The sequence below is a fragment of the Lytechinus pictus genome, chromosome 11 (genome assembly GCF_037042905.1).
Source record: "Lytechinus pictus isolate F3 Inbred chromosome 11, Lp3.0, whole genome shotgun sequence".
Taxonomy (NCBI): Eukaryota; Metazoa; Echinodermata; class Echinoidea; order Temnopleuroida; family Toxopneustidae; genus Lytechinus; species Lytechinus pictus.
This window is the reverse complement of record NC_087255.1, coordinates 8,286,276-8,307,964: the sequence shown is the minus strand read 5'-3', so window position 1 is coordinate 8,307,964 and position 21,689 is coordinate 8,286,276. Positions and strand designations below refer to the sequence as shown.

The 21,689-nt window shown below is 36.9% G+C and overlaps 2 protein-coding genes across 3 annotated transcripts in view; one reads left to right on the top strand and one right to left on the bottom strand.

Annotated features, from left to right (window-relative positions):
• LOC129270768 (protein zyg-11 homolog B-like) overlaps positions 1 to 3,472 on the bottom strand; it is a 30,362-nt gene extending 26,890 nt beyond the window's left edge. Inside the window, exon 1 of one of the 2 annotated variants that reach the window (XM_064106590.1) lies at positions 3,343 to 3,472. Coding sequence is in view for 1 of the 2 variants with exons in the window: in XM_064106589.1 (XP_063962659.1) it covers positions 3,047 to 3,094 (48 nt within the window). In the remaining variant the exon portion in view is untranslated. Of the gene's footprint in view, positions 1 to 3,046; positions 3,310 to 3,342 lie in introns of those variants that run through there. The other variant, XM_064106589.1, reaches the window with a different exon arrangement.
• Positions 3,473 to 7,590: 4,118 nt separating this feature from the next.
• LOC129270767 (uncharacterized) lies at positions 7,591 to 21,220 on the top strand. The gene is made up of 5 exons (XM_064106444.1): positions 7,591 to 7,723; positions 10,967 to 11,245; positions 14,641 to 14,706; positions 15,749 to 16,003; positions 19,019 to 21,220. Exons 1-5 carry the CDS (start codon positions 7,657 to 7,659, stop codon positions 19,261 to 19,263), a joined length of 912 nt encoding a protein of 303 aa, XP_063962514.1. The 5' UTR covers positions 7,591 to 7,656; the 3' UTR covers positions 19,264 to 21,220.
• Positions 21,221 to 21,689: the final 469 nt, after the last annotated feature.

Here is a 21,689-nt window from a genome sequence, read left to right as displayed (position 1 = left end):
TCAGGACAAATGTAACTGAACGATTTAATACATAGTTAGAAGTCTCCAATTTTCAAAACAGTGGTGGGGTTCCTTATGTGGCCAGTGGCACATAAGGAGCCCCACCCCTCCAAAATTCTTTGTGGCAGGCTGCTAGTGATTTGTCTGGCATTCAGCATCATGTCTGTCATGATGCAAACAAAATGAATATCAAATCTCAGTTAATCCTCAGTGGAAATAACATAATCTGTTGATGCGAAGGGTGGTACATGTATATTTTTTTCGTACTTTGAATAACTTTTGATTTCTGAGTGAATATTTTATATAAAAAAAACAAGTAGGCCTACATGTAAATGTATCATTTCATTCCTTTGTTTTATTTGACTCTGGTTGTGGTTGCCAATGCCCAACAGGAGCATAACATAGCTTTATTTCATCAATATTATATCTCAAGACATAATATACATGTATTCACATTGACATTATAATAATAATAATTGGATTTTATATATCTATAGCGCTTTTTCCAGAGGATACAAAGAGCTGTTGATGGCATACAAGACAAGTTAAGGTTCATGGTTATAGTGTGTTTTGAGATGTTTTTTTGAAGAGGTCAAGAGAAGAGAGGTTTCAGAGAGATGGAGGGAGTTTGTTCCAAAGACGGGGGGCAAGAGATTGAAAAGAGTTGAAACCGGCCTGTTTTCTGGATTTTGGAATGACATAGGAAGGAGAAGCTGAAGAACGAAGAGAGTATGTAGATCTTTGTTGCTGAAATAATGAAAAAATGTAAGAAGGAATTGTGGTTGACAGAGATTTATAGGTTTGAACAAGTATTCGATATGGACAGTATTCTAACAGAAACAGGTAGTCAATGAAGTTCATTTAAATGAGGGGTAGCATGACACCATTTTGGTTTTTGACAGATTAATCGTGCACATTTGTTCTGAAGGCGTTGAAGTCTTCCAAGATCTTAATACTAATTATTTCATTTTGTATGAAAAAATGAAACACAACAAGATAATTGGGCCTAGATTTTACCCTCAACAAAAAGAATATTGTAAACACAATCTTGTCACACCACGGTACAGTCTCAGCAAAGATGGTACTGTACACCACATGCAAGTAAGAATTTAATAAAATAAAGAAAGAATAAAGGCAAGAAATAAAGCATGTTTTGCCTTACATTTTGCAAAACCAGCAGGGTAACAGCGACTCTTCCACTGGAGTGGCTATCCGAGAAGAGTCACAGTTTGTAATGTCATCAACAATCTATCATGAATGTTATTTTGGATGAAATATATGGATAATTCTGGAAGGATGTTTTATCAAAATAAAATTTTGGCCTTTATGATCTCTTGAGTACAAATGAGGCCAAAACATAAATAGAAACCACCCATGCTGTAGCACCCCATGCTGTAGCACACAAACACATTGAGTGAGGATGACAAAGCTCCAAGTGCTTACTGAGGAGACTACCAAGTCAGGAGGAACAAAAAAAGTTTTACAATTCTTGAAAACTCCTCCTAACACTAGTAACAGACATATTTCAGCTGTCTTGTAACAGGCTCAACAACCACAACATTAAAGGCTTGTCAGCAGTGTATCGACACCGACTACACGCAAAAGCTGCTTAACGGCTTACTGCCATATCCTACAATATGAGTCCAGGGCCCCGTCTTACTTTACGATGGATCCAATCAATCTCATTCTCAACTATATGGAAATCCAGGATACCATAATTTTTTCTACAAGTTATTTGCACAATCTCCTCAGTAAACAAAGAGAATCATACTGGTTCTTCACATCTAGAATAGATGTTGACGTTGGTGGCTTTCCATACTTGTGATTGATCGGATCAATTGCAAGTCTTTGTAAGACGGGGCCCTGATGTGTCTTTGGGCAACAAAACTTTATAACAGCAGAATATTTAAAAGGCTTGTTCAAATTCAGGGCCGTTTGGTGGTGACATAGGCCTAAATGCGGCCTTTAATAGGCTTTTTAATAATGATCACTCTTTGGTGTATTTGCACTTTCAACCAGACTAAGCCAGACATGCCCCCCCCCAAAAAAAAAGCCAAGTTCCAAAAACTTCCAATTCCAACAGCCTGCTTGATGGCGCATTAGGGGGATGCTTGTGCTTTACTTTGGCGACATAGTCACATAGGCATACATGTATACAGCCTAAGGCCAAGGGACCAACATGAGAGTGGATTAGCCTCCATAGACCATACCGCTGCATCTGTTCCAGCAGAATAAAAAAACATCAAAAAATGCTGGAACTGATGCGGCCTGTGTCTGGGAATGGTTTTAAACAAAAGGCTTACCTTTAGAATACAGTGCAACTGCAAAACAAAAGCAAACAAGGCCAGGTTGTTGCAGCATCTATTTTAGACCAAAAGCTTCGGTCTCTGATATTGGTTCTTCCGCTGAACTCCGTTGGCTCCACTCACCAATTAGAGACCGAATTTCTAAACTCAATCTGTACATCGACTCAATGGCCATATGTTTATATACGGTATTAAGTTTGGATAAACCAGGGAGTGGAAGTTGCGCGACAGCCGAAGTAAGCCCGTTTTTTTGTTTTTTTTTAGTTTTTTTTCTTTCCTGTTTTGGTGCATTTCAGGCCCAAACGGAATAATCTTTATTTTGGTCCAGTTCTTTTTATATATTTTTAATTTTTTTATGACATAAAGACGAAAATCGATGAACCCACTTGGGGGGATTTTGCATTGTTAACCCCCTTATGGCGGCTGCACGATCGCGAGCCGTCTGTGTACGAGGAGATAATTTTTTTATGTTTAAAAGACTCAGGACGCGAAACAGACGGCTGCCAGCTGTCTACATCTATTTATTTATAATTGATATATGATTATTCTAGCTGATGTCTCTTTCTAATAAAAGTGGACAATGACACGTTCAAATCAAGTAGCGTTGCATTAAAATTACTCAGAACAGAATAGAAATAGGTTGAGGATGGGCATAACATCGTACTTCGTAGAAATTCGTACACCGTCACTGTATCATGAATGAAATCTTTGCTCAAATTTTAATCAATCAATCAACATACCGCATCAATATCCATGGGAACAACTTCATGGTGTTGATACAAAGCCATAATACATCACTGAATAGGGTATTATCAGACATCACAATATTAACAGCCGCTACTGTACTGCAGCACAGTCACAGACAGACAGTCACATTCACAGCACAGCAGTTCTGCAGTGTCATTTGTGCAGGAAGTTTATTATACAGACTGAATTGCAGAACTCAAGACTTCAAGTTATCAAGAAACTTTTCACAAATTCTTGCACACAAACATCATGTAATGTCAAACATAAGCACCAGAAGCGAAGTACTTACCCTAATTTACACCCTTCTCAGGAAATCGCAGTAGATCACCTTTCCAAACTGCCATTAAATGAATTCTAAGTTACGGAACTTCCGTCATCCTGTAACGATTAGATAGGCTAAATGGCCGGTGTATCACAGCTGGCAACCTGTTTGCTGCCACCTACGATAAAGTGGGACAAGGAGATGTAAAAAGCAAGGGGGCGGGGCCGCTGTATATACCCGACTATCAATATCTTCTCATTTTTATTGGTCAAATCATCAAAATTATTGGTTAGAATTATTAATTACAGTACACCATTTCTTGTCAGATATGTATTCAAAAACAGGGTGCGTATCTCGAACTATTCTCACTTATAGGCACTTCTTTTATTGACGGCTAGTTGTAGGGGTTTTTAAATCCCAAACCCTAAGTTCAGGGAATGATTATGTAAATAGCTCTAAATAAAATACTTTGATTGAACTCAAATTAAGAATAAAAAGTAACCAGATCACATAACTTTAATGAAGGTGATTTATGCTGTAGTAGTTAACAAAGTAAGAGGTAATAGATAAATCATAGGGATTAGGGACAATGAAAAGTAGACTCATGTAAAACCATTGTTAGGCAAACACGTATTAGATGGTGAAGAGAAACGAGATGAAAGGGGCATGATTAAGAGATGAATTATTTGAAAGAAACCCAAACAACAAGTTGAAAGATGGGGTCGTTTACATGAAGGTCATTGACTGGATCAGTGCTTTTGTGTTCAGTTGCAGCGTGGGATCATGCATTCTTTGTAAAAAAAAAAATGTTTCTTCCATTCAGTGAGTCCGAGTCCAAAGACAATCATCCACACTGTCGGAGGGCTAATAGACATTGTGCATAATTATATCCCAACCACTGCAATTCCGTTGTTGCAGATGAAATACTGCCTCCGTTGATAAATTAGTCCTTAAAATGGTCTGATTCTTGTTTAATCGAAAACTTGAACTCAATCCCATGTACCCTATTCTATCATTGATGAGGTATCCGAATCAGTCGGAAACATCGAAGCTTGTGAAACGCAGGTTTACTTCATAAAAGGACTGCCTATCGATCGTATGCAGGACTTATTTTTCTTTCTTTAAAAAAAAAAAAATATTTTCAAAGAGACAATGGCCCTGGGAAGCGGGGGGTGCTGCGGATGCTGAAGCACCCAAAAAAAATTCCTTGGGGGGGGGGGGGGGGAGTGCTGCGTGTATTCTTCTCCATAGGCAAAATGCACTCCCGGAGGAAGCCTATTCTGGAAGATGTGTAAAAATTGAAAATATTACCTTCATTTGTCCCATTTCGTAGTGAAACCTTGCTTTTCAAAAGTTACGTCAGCACCCCCAGTAAAAAAAAAAAAAAAAATCGTTCCTTAGGGCCGTGAAAGTGACACGTTCAATCGACAATGCAGATCAGAAAATATATTTTACAACAATAATTCGGCCTATTTCTTTATCATTCACGATTAAAAAAGTGTTCATAGTTTTTACTTTTGATTCTTGTCACTCTAGGGGGAGGGGTATTATTATGTTCATTAATATAAATGTGAAGGTTTTCAGGCCATTATTACGTTTTATGTACGTATAGGCCCACTAGCGTACCTACGGGGGGGGGGGGGGCACTCTGCCCCCCCCTGACGAGCAACAACCCATACAAAAGACATATACCTGCCCCCCCCTGACAAGCTTAAAAGACCTCCCCCCCCCCCCCCGACGAGCTTGAAGACCTTTACTGCCACCCTGATGAGCTTGAAGACCTTTTTTTTTTTTTTTTGCTTGTCAATTTTTTTGGTGGCCGATTTTGCCCCCCCTGTGAAAAATCCTAGGTACGCCACTGTATAGGCCTACATGACAAAATTTCAGCTCCGCTCTCGCACGTTCGAACTTCGACCTCACAAAAGGGAAAAGTGCATGGTCAACAAACGTATTTAGGGTATGTTTTTTCCAAAGCTTTTTTTTAGACTAGCCAAACGTGTTTAGGGTATGTTTTTTTGCCAAGCTTTTTCCCCGGGGTCATATTCTTGCGACAACTTGTTTAGGGGCCAAAATGTGTAAATAAAGCCCGCGAAAAACTTGTTTAGGGGGTTATTTTGCACGTACACAGAGAAAAACTCGTTTTGGGGGCGTTTGGAAATAATTTGGCCATGCACGCGTGTGTACATTAATATATTTGACTGCACCAGTGCACCTCCCGGGACATTTTTAAAGGACAAGTCCACCCCATGCAAATTGAAACAAAAATGAAACAAGCATAACGCTGAAAAATCCATCAAAGTCGGGTGTAAAATAAAAAAAAGTTACGACATGTTAAAGTTTATCTTTCAGACTTTTGCACTTGTATAAACTTAGTGACATGCAGTGGCTTAGCTACGGGGGGGGGGGGGCTGGCCCTGCACGTACCCCCCCCCCCCCTGAGATTTGATGTGCCCCCCTGAAAAAATGGAGCAAAAATTGAGAAAAAAGGGGAAAGATAGAAGAAAAAAGAGGAGGAAGATATGAGCGAATAAAATAAGATAAGGGGAAGACTTGCAAAATAATCTTTCATGTCACTATATATAATTTTAGCTCGTAGGAGGATACCCAATTATATCCTATTCATAATTTATAAAACGTGCGGAGTATCACGTTTTTTAGGTTTAAAATCTAAATTTTCTTCAGCTCGCATCAATTGCTTGATTACATACATCCTTTTCATGATTACAAAATTAAAGTACTTAAAATTACCCCCCTTTTTTTAGGTAGGAATGTCAAAAATGTTCAGCTCGCGCTTTGCGCTCGCATTATTTAATTATTGAAACATTGCCCAGAATGTTAATTTCTGAGGACAAAATACCTGAACGTCCGAACAAAAAAATAACTCACGCTTCGCGCTAGCACTAAGAAGTGGCTGTGAGGACTACCCCTTCAAACAAACAAAATTCAAGTTTGAACGGCCGATCGGGAAAATATGGGTTAAAATAATTTTGGGCCTCACCCCCTATTGCCGTAAGCTGCATCCGCCTCTGTGACACATACATATATACACACACAGAAAAAAATGTTGCCTATACCCCCCCATTAAAATCAAGGACCCCCAGTGCCCCCTGGGGAAAAATCCTATAGCTACGCCTCTGGTGACATGCAAAAGAGAGTCGATGATGTCTCTCGCTCATTATCAATACTGTTTTAGTTATACATAATTTATTCTTTTACGGATTTGACAAAAGTGAGAAAGGGCCAGTTAACTGAACCATACATCGGCCCCCCAAAAAATCCTCATGTTCAGTGAGGGATAAACTTTGTTTCACAATGAGGAGAAAAATATAATATTTCATAATCATAAAATTGTAAAGGACAGATCAACCCCAAGAAACAGTTGGTAACAGATTTAGATTAAGCTTTCTTGACCCATGTATCGGATGGTCTAATACCACTTGGTCTACTAGCTTATCACTTCGTCCAACTTCACATAGTCTAAACTCATTTCGTCTACAACAAGTTCGGTTAATATCCAATTCGTCTAATTCCCACTTGGTCTAATATCCAATTCGTCTAATTTCCATTTGGGCTAATAACCAGTTGGGCTAATTCCCACGTGGTCTAATATTCAATTCGTCTAATGACCACTTGGTCTAATAGCCAAATGGGCTAATGACCACTCGGTCTAATTGCCAATTGGTCTAATGCCCAGTTGGGCTAATCGTCACTTGGTCTAATTTTCATTTGGTCTAATTCACACTACAGTATTCTGAATATTATGTCAAAAGTCAAAACTTTTGCTTGCTCCTTCGCTCGATCGCATTTTTTGGGGATGACGTATGTCGTACAGTATACTTTCTTGCCTTTTTTTCGAGCGATGCTTGTACCAGTGCCTGCATGTACCCCAATAATCTGTGCAGAAAACTATAGGCACCCCAGTGCCCCACCCCATATGAGTTTATTTTTGGATATAGTTTCACTTTCCAAAATTGCTTTCACGCCCCTCCCCCTTAACGGCGCCCATCCCCCTTGTGACAGGTAGTATATGTTTTTAGCGCCTCAAAATATTCATTATTATTACCGGTATTTAATGTTTTGTTTTTCTGCATGCTACGCCCGGGCCCCAAATTAGATCTGTGCAGCAACGGCCCCCCCCCCCCTATAAACGCAGTCATATCAGGGATAACCTTATTCGTACCCTTTCTCCTTGTTAGACGTAGTACAGACCTACGCTATGCAGTATACGGTACGCTGTATCGAAATCTCTTCTATCAGCTGTCTTTGTTATTTTTTGGATCTGGAGGCTGAGCAAATTATGACTTTGTTTGGATTTACGGACCGAGCATTAGCGACTTTATCATGTTGATTTTTGTAATTCTTCTTCACTTTGGTCTTAAAGTGTTGAACATATCTGCAGCCATAGCAGGTAATGATTAAAATGCATGATGTGTTTCAGTATTTCAGTGATTGACAATTGAAAATATTATGATGTTTGGTGTTGTTGCGACTGCGAGATGTCTAACTAGGCCTACTAGTGCTATATCCGGGGATTTATCTCTTGTGCATTCGAATGAATACTATCACAGAATCGTGATAAATGTGATAGATATGTGCGCATAATGAATCGCATACGTTGTTGATAATAAAAGCCACCAGTGTAGTGCCTGGCCCCGTCTGGGTGAATGCCCGAGGCTGAGCTGTCTACACCAGAGTTGCCATTATTTTGGCCTTTTCCCAGCCAGATTCCTCTGTAACATTAGAAATCTGTGGCCCAAAGGCCCAATTGAAAATTATGCCATGTTTGCCTGAAACAAAAGTTACAAAACAGGGTCAGGGACAGGGATGGATCACGGAAACAAGCTTGCCTTGCTTGGCCTTGGACTTGGTCTTGGAGGCAAGGGCAAGGCCGCCTTCTTCTGGCCAAATCGCTAACATGTTCACAAGATTCTGATGGCCTGCCCTTTGCTTGGGCGAGCATTTTTTTTTTAATTCTGTCTTTTTCATAATCACACACAGGTAGATAGGTAATCTTATTGTTACCCGAAAATCTCATTGATATTTGTAGAAAATGCTTTGTGTGCCACACCATAAATCCCTTCCGCGTAACTGACAAAGTATGAAAGCTTCGGTCTTGTCTTTGGTTTTGAAATGAATTTTTATCAATTTCAGAATTTTTTATAAACATGAATTTTTTTTTTTTTTTTAATAAAATGAGAGGACATATGAAGCTAAAATCTGTAAAAAAGTATAGTTGAATTACGTATTGCCGTAATCGATTGTGATTGTAATCTTTGATAATCATTTGGTATTTACAAAAGAAAAAGACATACACAGTGTAAATTCCTTCCTTGTGATTGACAAAGTAAATGGTAAAGTATATATTTCACCTTCTGTAATGTCCTACACTGTATATTTTTTAACACAAATAAATAAATAAGAGATGAAGGAGTGAGGGGAGTAATATTATTTTAAAGAGAAATTCCAGTATTTGCAGTAAACACTGATTTCATGAGAAAGTCTGTAAAACAAGGCTTAATTGTCAGTATATCATCGAGGATCTAGATCTGGTACAGTTACATAAACTGAACTTTGTGAAATCTTGAAATCTACGCTGAAAAATGTTCACACTGAACTCACCAACACAGGTAGGCACACGTGGGACAGTGTATTATTATTGCTAAAATAAAGACCCGACGGAAGTGACCGAATCCGCGCTTATTTTGCTTATTTCTCAGCAATCACACAATTTCTTCCAGAATCCTTTGGCACATATTTTTTATTCATACAAACAGACACTTAGGTGGTCATTATATTAGATTCTGTAAAAAGTCATTTTTAGATCGTTACCAAAACTGGAATTTATCTTTAAAGAATAGAAAAGATAAAAAAATTCAAAGCAAAATCAACACATGTTCCCTGATCGCGTTTCGGAAATAGTTGTGAAGTATGGAGTTCTAACAAGTTCACAATCATTCCTAGTACTCTTGAATCACAGAGGCAGCCCAGCAGACAAGTTATCATGTTGAGAACTTACTGGCCAACTCCCAGTTTTTGTCTCTGCATAGTAGAGCGAGACTAGGCGCCCCTTTTCAAACGGCGGCGTCAACATTAAAATCTTAACCTAAGGTTAAGTTTTTTAAATGACATCAAAACTAAGAAAGTATATGGACCTAGTTCATGAAACTTGGACATAAGGGTAATCAAGTATTATTGAACATCCTGCCTTGGTTTCAGGTCACATGACCAAGATCAATGGTCAATTAGGGTCAATGAACTTTATGTTGGGGGAATCAATATCGAAATCTTAACCTAAGGTTAAGTTTTTGAAATGTCATCATAACTTAGGAAGTATATGGTCCTAGTTCATGAAACTTACACATAAGGAAGGTCACATGAAAAAGGATCAAAGGTCAATTAGGGTCAATGACCTTTGGGCATGTTAGGGGTAATTGATGAATTTCCATCGTAACTTAAAATTTTCATGGAGCTACTTCATAAAACTTGGACATAAGAGTAATCAAGTATCACTGAACATTCTTTGCGAGTTTCAGGTCACATGACCAAGATCAATGGTCATTTAGAGTCAATGAACTTTAGCCATGTTGGCAGTATAATTTGTTGAATTACCAACTTTGAAAGTTTATGGATCTAGTTCATAAAACTTAGGCATAAGAGTAATAAAGTATCACTGAACATTCTGTGCAAGTTTCAGGTCAAATTACTAAGGTCAAAGGTCATTTTGGGTCCTTGAACTTTGGCCATGTTGAGGGTACTTGTTGAATTGGCATCATAACTTTATGGATCTAGTTCATGAAACATAGACAAAAGTGTAATCAAGTATAAATGATTGTTTTGCACACATCTTAGATCACATGATCATGGCCAAAGGTCGTTTTAGATCAATGAACAGAGTATTTTATCATCATATGAGTGTTTTCTTTTGTAAATAATTATTCAATAGCTGTTTTCAAAGTCCGCACTGCTGCTATATCGAATTGCGTATTGCAGGTGAGACTGCCAGAGGTGTTCCACTTGTTCAATGTTTTAAACCTTACTGCATTCTTGGCAACATTCCATAAATGTAAATTAATATATAAATATCACAAAGTATAACTGAATATTCAGATATATATACAAACAAAACAGTATGCAAATTATCATCTAAGCTTGACTGCATCTACTTAAAACATTATAACCAATCAGAAAGGGAGAGGTGAAAGGAGAAAGAGAGAGAGAGAGGAGTGGAGAAAGCAGTATGGAGGATGGTGGAGTGATTTAATACAAAAGAACCTTGTGTGAGGAGTGTGCAGTGCTCAGTTAATAAGAGAGAGCTGTACATGAAGAATTGGAAGTTTAGTATGAAATAGGGCAATTCCATAAAATGATCAATCTTTTTGTACGTCCGACCCCCATTTTCTACAGTTTTACTTCACTTTATGAACTGACCAAATCATGATCATTTTAGAGCATTGCACAGACTGTCATAAGAACCAGAAATCAGAGACGGACAATTTCATGAAGGTCCCACATCAAGGGGGTCGGACGTACATATTTTATGGATTTGCCCAATAATTTTTATAACCATTCTTTTGAGAAACAAAATTTATGATCAAACCACATGCCTACCTGTTATTTACTCCCTTTTATTATATTTCCTTTGTTTTTTTAGATTCCATAGGAACTCACATGTGCACAGACTTCAACCGGGCCACCAAGGCAGCGACCGTGCGATGGGCCGTGTCCTCCACCATGCCTGTGAACATATCGCACTGTGAGTTTGTCTGCTCACAAGAAGGCAGCCAGGATCCAGCGAAAGTGGCCTATAATTTACCATCTCACGGTAGCCAGGAGATCAGTCTACAGAGTCCAGGAGTATGGACCATCAGAACAACATGTACCTTGTCATCTTCCTCCAGTTACCAATCTCCAGAAATAAGATTAGATACAGGTATGGTATGGTATGGTGTGTGTGGTGTGGTGTGGTGTGGTGTGGTATGGTGTGGTATGGTATGGTATGGAGTGGTGTGGTATGGTATGGTGTGGTATGGTGTAGTATGGTATGGTTAGGTATGGTGTGGTATGGTATAGTATACAAATAGCGAATAGGCACCATTGCACGAATAAGAATATTCACTATTTGTGTTGTACAACGCCTTGGAGTTTAGCGAATTAATGAAAAAACAAAGAGTTTTCCCTGCAGTAATCTATGAAATAGGAGCAAAAATATAGAAAGCGAAAAGCAAAATCTCACAAGCACACATGACCTCAGGCAGCATTGCGCATTTAGCCAGCAGGCTATATGTGTATTTCACCTTCATTTTTTACTGAGTGCAATGAATTGAATCGTATTGTGACGTCACCTCCTAAAGCCTTGCAACGGTACATTTTTGACGGTACATTCTAGATGGTACGTCGTGTGTGCAAGGTACAAATGTTTGACATTCAGTCTCCCATTTGCTCGCGTACAACAAGCTAAGTAGGCGTTGTATTTTGTGTTATTGCATTGTATTTGCAATTTGCTATGCATATACCATTTATGTATCATGGATAACTTGATTTTGATTGGTTGCTTTAGCCATGTTACTATAGGTCTACATTTAGTTAATAAAATCATGGCCAATCCACCATAGTGGAAAGTCCTTTATAAAACAAAGCACTGTTCTTCTATGGTCCCTATTTATGTGGGCAATTCCATGGAAAATGTTCACTTCAGTGAAAAAATAAAGTTTAAGATTTCACTTAAGGAGTAAAATTTTCTTAAAAAGTAATCTATAAAGTTTGATTTTTCAATAGACAAATCGTAATATTGATAAAATTTTGCATTTTTTCCATCACTTAAAAAGTAGAATAGTGAATTGCAAAAAACAAAAATGTGGCTATTTTTAAACATTTCATCCTTCCTGTCTCTACAAAAAGCAAATAAGGTCCTAGAGGTCTTGTTCAACTTTTAAATAGTTGATTAATGTTTACATCAAGAGAAAATAATTGTTAAATTTTATGCCATTCATTAATTTTAGAGAAATCGATCTTCAGATTTGTGCGATTTCTTTATCATTACCAGTGTCATGTCCGTTACGTTTTTCACTTAAAGTTTTCATAGCTAACAGGAAATTTGTCTGAAGTTACTGCAAATTCAGATTCTATGTTAGAATCAAACACCCTACCATGTGTAGCAATCATTTTCCCTTACCAATTCTCATTTTCATAAAAATTGTGTAACGGACATGACACTTTGCGTAACGGACATGACACCTTATATATAACACGAGGCAGCATTCACAAAAACGAAATATTGGGCTCAGTGTAACAGACTGATGGTCAGTCTCAATTGATTGAGGGTAGCTGGATGTCAGATACAAATACTATTAACTCATTAATTCATGAAATCTGCATATCATTCAAGCTAAAATTGAAGTTGGTGAATGATGAAAGTTCAGCTCTTGTTCTGGTAGATTTTTCTGAGAATTACTGGTATGGCACAGAATATCAGGATTAGATGCAGCTGTACATGTAGCTCTGGCAACATACTCGGATCTCAGCCTGCATCATTTGTGTTTGAAAAAAAGACAATTGATTGTCTTAGGTGTTTGCGGGGACAGTATAGAACATGATAAAATTGCAACTTGTGCATTCATGAGATCATTGATGGTGCTGGCTCACAATTAAAAACTAAACTGGTGAGAATAGGAAACAACTTAAAACAAACAAATACACTACTTTGAATGTGAGCAGGAGAGTCAAGACTAAAATAACCAGTGATGATGAGCCACAATCAACTTCATCCTCTCTTCGGAAGTACAAGTGAACACTTCTGTGTGAATTGAATTTAAAATACTTTGTTGCCCATGTTACCACCTAACAAGAAGATGGGCATGGTGTGAAATTTTCAGAAAACAAGGGAACTCATTCTCTTACTGTCATGAAAAGGAAACATTTTTTCTAAATAATGAAGTAGTAGATGTTTTAGAACATCCAAGATCTGATTAGATGATGATTGTACTCAGGATGATATTAGTTCTTAAAAGAAATTCTCAGAAGTGATTTACAAACATTCCAAATTCCTTTCAACTCTAATGAAAGACTGGTTTCCAGGTACTGCTTTTAAACTTTAAAGTGCATTTTAATGTTAGTTTTCAATTTAAAAACTGACAAACTAGTATATATTCTTTATCATAAAATACATTTCCATGATGTGTTCAACTTGGATTTATACATGTTTTGTACATTTTTTTTCTTCACCCAAAAATGAGATTCGGTCTTCTCAGTGTGCCGTAGTGGTACTATCACTTTATATAAGCATTGTATTCTATATAAAATATCACATTCCCCTGTAGCTATTAGATTAATAAAACCTGCCAGTAAGATCTACATGTTTTTCTTAAGAAAGTTAGTACTTTGCTGTTACATTCATCATTCATATTTCTTTCATTGTGAAACTAAGAAGTGCCGATGTCGTTCACTTCATGATAGTGTCATGTCCGTTACGCTAGTGTAATGTCGAATACTAAAGCCATGAATAAAAATAACCTTTATTATCAACTTATTTTTGTTTGATTAGATGTGGTGGGTGGTATTAACTGGAAAATATTCATTAATTATTACTATCTGGTGTAGAAAGAAAATTTTCTTAATATTTTTTTGTTTTATAAACATTGTAAGAAAAGCCCCCCTCTAAAATTACAAAATTATACAAGTTATTACAGAATACCAGTTGTGATGTGTGTCTCTAACTTCTTACCTTAATATGTAAACAATTAGACTTCTACATTATCTTGTAATAAAAAAATTATATTCGCTAACAAAAAGTGGACAAAATTGTCATGTCCGTTACGCTACGTGTGTCATGTCTGTTACGCTACATTTTGAGCTACGAATACAGAATGCACTGAAAAACTGTTGTTGAACATCATTTTATGAAAAGAATATGATCTTAAGGTGTAAGTAACACCATCATCAGGTGCATGCAGTCTAAGAATTCACAGGAATTTTGATAAACAATAGGAGGTAAAAATGCTTCGTCCATTTCGTGTCATGTCCGTTACGCTCACAAAGAGTGCATTATCTATGCAACTGTTCAACGAAACGATTCGAAATTTCATGTGTATGTAACCGATACTTGAATGTGTCTGATAAGCTCACTAACAATTATTCAAAGACTGCCAATTCTACTAAATGAAACTTTGAATTGCAAAAATCTGTCTGACTGTCATGTCCGTTACGCTGGAATTGACCATGTCTTCTTTATAGAAATATGATTAAAAGAAGGAATTTAATTCTGTCTGTTATAATAGCCAAGGTTTTTTTTGCAAATATTTGTAAATATCATTTTGTTTTATTTTACAGGCAATACGAGTTCAACCCACATCTGTTCTGATAGTGGTTTAGGCAGTATGTCTCCTGGTCAAAAAGGTAAGATGAAATACAGTGTACTTCAAATTTTATTTCCACATTGCCATAAAAATAATCAAAAATAACGCATTGCAAAACTATAAACTCCAAACATATACTGAGTGAAATGTGTATATGTTTTAATTAAACATTTGTGAGATCAAAACAAAGAAAAAAGAAATAGTCTGACTTGAGGGTTGAGAATAATTATGTAAATAAAATGTTGTAACCAAATAGACTCAGAATAGATTATAAATGTGGTGGAATCAAAGGAAATTATTTGGAAACCTGTAAATAGATTGACCCAAATCTCACAAAGTATGTCTAAAACTTTGTGTGTTTCAAATATGTACACAAATTTTGTCCTTATTGACCGTGATCTATAGAATGGTTGACTACAATTATATCTCAACACCATGCGTTAATCACAGAATGTCTCTTTCAAAGTGATTACAAGCTTTACTTAAACTCTGCAGTTTTTTTTTCTCACTTGTGTCTGAACGGCTCAAAGCAAATTACTCAGTGAAATTCACAGACTATTTGTTTTATGAAACACTCCCCATAATTGGAGCTATGTAATACAAATCTTTGTAATTGATCATATAGCTGATTTTTGCCTCGCCTGCATAGCAGAGCGAGACTATTAGTGCCGCTTTCCTGACGGCAGCGGTGTTAACATTGAAATCTTAACCTAAGGTTAAGTTTTTGAAATGACACTATAACTCAAAAAGTATATGGACCTAGTTCATGAAACTTAAACATAAGGGTAATGAAGTACATGTATTTACTATAAAACATCCTGCCTGAGTTTCAGGTCACATAACCAAGTTCAAAGGTCATTTAGGGCTGTGATAAGCACATACACATGGAGCAATGTATTATTATTGCTTGTGCTCAAATTTCACAATTGTTTTTCCAATATTTCAATTTCTTCCTCAATCCTTGTGCACATATTTTTTTATTTTGATTGGATTCTGTATAAACTCATTTTGTAATCATTACCACAATTGCCATTTATCTTTAATATACAGTATTCATTTTTTCATGCTGTATTTTATTACAGATATAAACTTGTGTATTTGGAGACCTGAGCTGATGTTAGACTATGCATCTGTTAGGTGGCAGCCTACATTCCAATACTCTTCCACCAATTGTGTCCTTCACCAAGAGGTCAAAGGTCAAGTTACGGAGAAGGCAAATCTTCCTTCTGATGATCTATTGAGTGTTGTCTTCGATGGGGATGATCTCTCTGTGTGGGTGACATGTGATACTCCACAGGGCCAGCCAGTCAGCTCATTGAAAGCACATTACATGCAAGGTAAATTATAGTCTGTAGGTGCAGACCCTAATGGGCACCATAGACAATAAGTGTATCTTGACAGAAGACTATCTCAAGTTGTCACTTTGACCCTAAAACATATTATCCTTGACCCCAAGACATAACCTGAAAAAAAAAATAAACAGCAAAGGGGTAAAAAGCTGTTTTTTTAATTAATACCATTAAATGGAAACAACAACAGCATGTTGCAAAGCCTACAGTATTCAGTTCTCGTTCATCTCTGGTAGTTTAGAAATTCCCATACTATTTTATAAAGCCTTTTTTTGACAAATCTGGTAATTTTAGCCTGCTGACCAGGAACATCATTTGCTACTCATTAGTTAAAATGCCAAGTCCTCTTGAATTTCAAGTTAATCAAATTATCACATCAAAATCCACTGAGCACTTTGCAGAATTTGGTATTAAAATCTGGTGTAAAATAATCCCAATTAAATGAATGTTTGGAATGTATAGCAGGCGAAAAATAAGAGAAACAGAATGGAGAAATCGTAAGGTAAATCGGATAAGGAGTAAAAAGATAATAATAATAATAATAATAAACAGTTCTTGTATAGCGCATATCTTTATGAATAATGTCTCTATGCGCTTCCAAAGGACTTGGATATTATTACCCCAGCTGTAGCTCGGCAGCCGTAATTACTAAGATTACAGCGCACACGCATTTCAAAGAATAAATTCCTGCCAGGTACCCATTCACCTCACCTGGGTTGAGTGCAGCACAATGTGGATAAATTTCTTGCCGAAGGAAATTACGCCATGGCTGGGATTCGAACCCACGACCCTCTGTTTCAAAATCTGGAGACTAAGATAAGAATTTTTGAAAAATTGATGACTATAAATTTCAAATTGGCAACTTGATGTGTAGGCCTATATTGTGACAAGAGGCAAGGACAACTCTCCTGTAGTTATGTACTTAATTTGTCATTTTCTCCTTGATCCTTTTTTTCCTTGGGGCCATAAGAAAAGCATGTAAAGTTTATTGTTACATGTCCTGGTGAAAGAAAGAAAAAATCTTTTTTAACTATGAATAACTTTTAATAGGGAAAGAATTAAAGCAAATGGAGTTACCCTCCAGTTCAGAGCCACTGCTGTATGTTTCTTTATTGAGTTTGGTAAAACACATTTTAGCCTAAACATGATGTTATAGTAATTATCCTATCAATGCAGATATGACTCACTGCAGAGATTGGCTTTAATCCAGAAAGCCTTCTAATCTAATCTCTTGTAAGTTAAAGCAGCCATAGTATTAGGATTACAGCCATGAAGGGATGGGATCAGTATTAAAGAACCAATGAAAAGAAACATTGTTTTTGTTCCTTTGAATGAGAAAGTGTAGCTTGCATACATGTATGTAGCTTCTTTGTTGAAGCCAGTTCTTGAACCTTGAAGAATAATCCCTTTCAACAGCTCTGTTTGTATAAAAAACATCCAATACATTCATTCCTCTTTCAAGTGAGGTTTTGTTAATGAGCATATTTAGCCACGATGTTAAATGGAATGATTTCAACTTGAGAGAAGTAATGTTGATTGTACATGTAGTATAATTTGTGTGTTTTTTCCTGGACCTGGGTTCAGTAGCACATAACTTTAATGTCTGATCATGTGGCTGATTTTTTTTGTGATTGATTGCATTTGTTACATGTATGTGCACCCATAGATTAGAGAATAATTGAACAATTTATTTAATATATTTGTGTAACAGGGTCTCAATTTTTGTTTATTATGAGAGATTTACAAATGACTGAAAATTGACGCCTTTTAATACAAAAATTATGTTAGCCCATGACTTTCTGAATAATGGCTAGATGAAGTAATTTAGATCCTGGCAAACACAATCCTTCGCACAAGAAATTTATTTAACATTTGCAACTTTTTTTAAGTCAGAGTGCCAAGAAAATATCGAGAAACCCATTCTAGCTTTTGTATTCCTGTCATTCATAAATTAGATTTAGTTTTTATATGTAGAACTTTGTGAAACTCTCCCCCTTCCAAGTTCTAGATAATATGAATGAAGCATGTCAATAATAAAATAAATTATTTTTACCACATTTTGTTGGATGTCATATAAAACATATTTTACTTAAAATGACAATGATTTAGTTTTGAATAAGGGTCATGAGCACAATTCCATAACCACCAATCCTTTGACAACATTCTTGGTATAATAAAATAAACAACCGCTTTACCTTTCAATATTTACACAGCATTTCTTAAATGAACTTTGATCCTGATTTTATTAATTTTCTCCCTTAGATAATAAAATGCAATATTTATATAGGGCTTAATACAAATGTATTATGAGCATATTTAGCCACCATGTTAAATGGAATAATTTCAACTTGAGAGAAGTAATGTTGATTGCACATGTAGTATAATTTGTGTGTTCTTTTCTGTACCAGGGATGGCACAAGTGCATGCTCCATGGATAATTTTCCAGAACCCCATCAGTCCCAAATATATATATGATGGCAAACCTACAATTGACAGACAATCACAGAACCCTATCAGTCCCAGATATATCAAGATGACAAACCTATATTTGATACCCAACCACAGACCGCCATCAGTCCCTAGACATATTTTAACAATTGACTCCAATCACAAGATGCCATTAGTCACAGATATATCTGATAGCAAGCCTACAACTTACACCCAATCACAGAACCCCATCCAAGATATATCTGATGGCAAACCTATTTGACACCCAATTACAGAACCCCATCAGTCCAAGATATATCTGTTGGCAACCTATTTGACAACCATTACAAGATGCCATCAGTCATAGGTATATCTTACATTTGACACCCAATCACAGACCACCATCACTCCCAGATATATTTTGCAATTGATGCTAAATCACAGAACACCGTCACTCCCAGATATACCAGATGGCAAATCTATTTGACAACCTATTTGCATAATAGGATAGTCACCACAAATATATTGCTGAAAAGTTAGTTTTGATTCTGAGATTTTGTTTATTTTCTCTTGCAGGTGATACAAATGCATGCTCCATGGAGACCTCTTCCAGAACGCCATCAGTCCCAGATATAACGGATGGCGACCCTACAATCAACACCCCATCACATAATAGGATAGGCATCACAAACGTAACAATGGGTTTAATACTTGCTGGTTCCATCTTCATAGCAGCCGTTATCATCAGTATAGGATTCATTAGGTGGTTCAGGTGGCAAAGAAGAAGAAGGAGAGAAAGGTATATTTTAAACGTAATATAAATTTTACCTGTGAAATTGATTTATTGCGTATCAGTATTTTATGTCCATCTGACTTTAATGCACTCAATCATACTTTACTTTTTGCAGACAGAAGGGAGGAGGGCCCTAATTCCATTGGTTGGTATTCTCAAATCATGATACCATTGATTAAATCAATAATTGGTTATTGTAATTTTAATTGTAATATTGTTATTTTATGGAATGCCTATAATTTTAATTATAATATTATTTTATGGAGTGCCTGAAATGAATTTCAATGAATTCCATGGGAGCATGGAAAATCCCAAATTAACTACAACTGTGAGAATACCAATCTTTTTAGAATTGTAATTTCTATGACTCTATATTATTAGTATGGGATGCAATATCCCTTTGCCAACCATTTTTGTGGGAAAGATTGCCATCTTATATTGATACTTAAAGCTAAATGAAAGTAGTTGCAGTAAAACACTAATTTCGTGAGAAAATCTGTAAACCAAGATTAAGTATGACTATATCATCGTGGATCTAGATCTGTAACAGTTACATAAACTGAACTTTGTGAAATCATAAAATCTAAGCTGAAATACGATCACACTGAAGATCGCCTACACAGATAGGCACACGTGGGACAGTGTATTATTATTGCTGGAATAAAGACCCGACTGAAGTGACTGAATCCGCGCTTATTTGGCTTATTTCTCAGCAATTACACAATTTCTTCCAGAATCCTTTGGCTCATATTTTTATTCATACAAACAGACACTTGGGTGGTCATTATATTAGATTCTGTAAAAAGTCATTTTGAGATCGTTACCAGAACTGGAATTTACCTTTAACTTTAAATCTACAGTAGGGACAATCATTTACTAGTAGTATGCAGAGTCTTCTTTTAAGTGTACATGTGTGCATCAAGGCTGTGTACCATACATTTTGCATTTTTAAGGGAGACAAGACTTAAGGGACCGTATTTTTATTATGAGGTCCGTTCGCGTGCAGGAGAACACTGGACAGATTCAAGAACGCGTTCCGACGATTTGTGGGCGTGGCAATGAACTTGTGGGCGTGGCAATGAACTTAGATTGTCGGAACGAAGCGGAATAGGACCTAGTCACAGCGCATGCGCGATAACTGGCGAGGATCGGCGGAACGATGCAGAACAGCGCCTAGTTACAGCGCACGCGCAAAACTGGTGCGCCGAGGATTTCGGCGCCGGCCGGTATAGAATGCTCGCTCACAAGAAAACAGCGGCACGAGTAGAAGTGCGCTTGCCTTAATTTAATCTAGAATTAAATTATCAGTTGATGCTTACCACCATTATCAATATCCTTTCTTCCCTTATTCCTTTTCTCGTGCATGTGATATGTGTGACACTTGACTGAGGCTCGTACTTTGTTTTGGATTCGAGTACTAGTATGGAGGCGAAGTGTGTGTTCATATACCTCCATGTTTCAAACTACTAGCAGCTGTGTCGCGTCGGACGTGAATGAATTTGTATTGTTTTGGTTGTATTTTGTTTTTGCGGGGGGGGGGGGGGGGTTCATTATATTTTTTTTCTCCCATTGTCAGCATTGTGATATGAAATGATTTTGGTACAATTATTTTCTGCATTTGATGAATTATTGTATGCCTTTCCTCGATTATTATTTTGACATGAATTCATATGAATGGTCTAGATTTACTGTCCTTCAATTTATCGTCTTTAAATTAATTCCATGGTATGAATTGAATTAATTACCGTAAGATACGAATTGGAATATAGCGACATTCCATAAAAGATTTGACCTAACATACCAGTACTTAAAATATCTGGCTTCCAATGCCTAGAAATGGGCCACATCACGCGTCTTCCAAATGAGTGCCAGTTAGGATTAAAGGTTTGTAAACTGTCATAAAGTTATTTTCATAAGGTGTTGTTTTATCAAAAAGTCCACCAATACGTTTTAAACAACCTCATACTAGAATACCCTTTAATTTGAAAAAAAAAATCCGTTCGGCAGGAGGCAAGGTCAGGGCGACCTGACGGAGGGAGAGGGGGAAACGGGTGGAATCAACGAGAAGTGGTGTGATTTATTGATTAAAAAGTGACTTGTACAAGCCGATTCTGAGATGGGGCTGATTTATTATATTTTTGTGGGGGGGGGGGTGACTGAGGTTGACCAAAGAGTATTAGACCCTTATACTATTTTCGTTAAAACGTAGTCCAACACGACTGCAGGATATATAAATGGGATATCAGAGGTTGACTAGAATTTTGTCAACCTGGGGGGGGGGGGGGGAAGGGGGGCTGGGGTTCGGTTCACCAGCGACGATAATATAGGCTTATTTTGTCTTACATGTAGAAATCATTACCTTTTATTTACATCGCCAGAATGTTATCCAACGAGACTAGGGGAACGGAGCTATATAAGAAAAGATTCCCTCGTAATAAAAAAAATATATTCCTT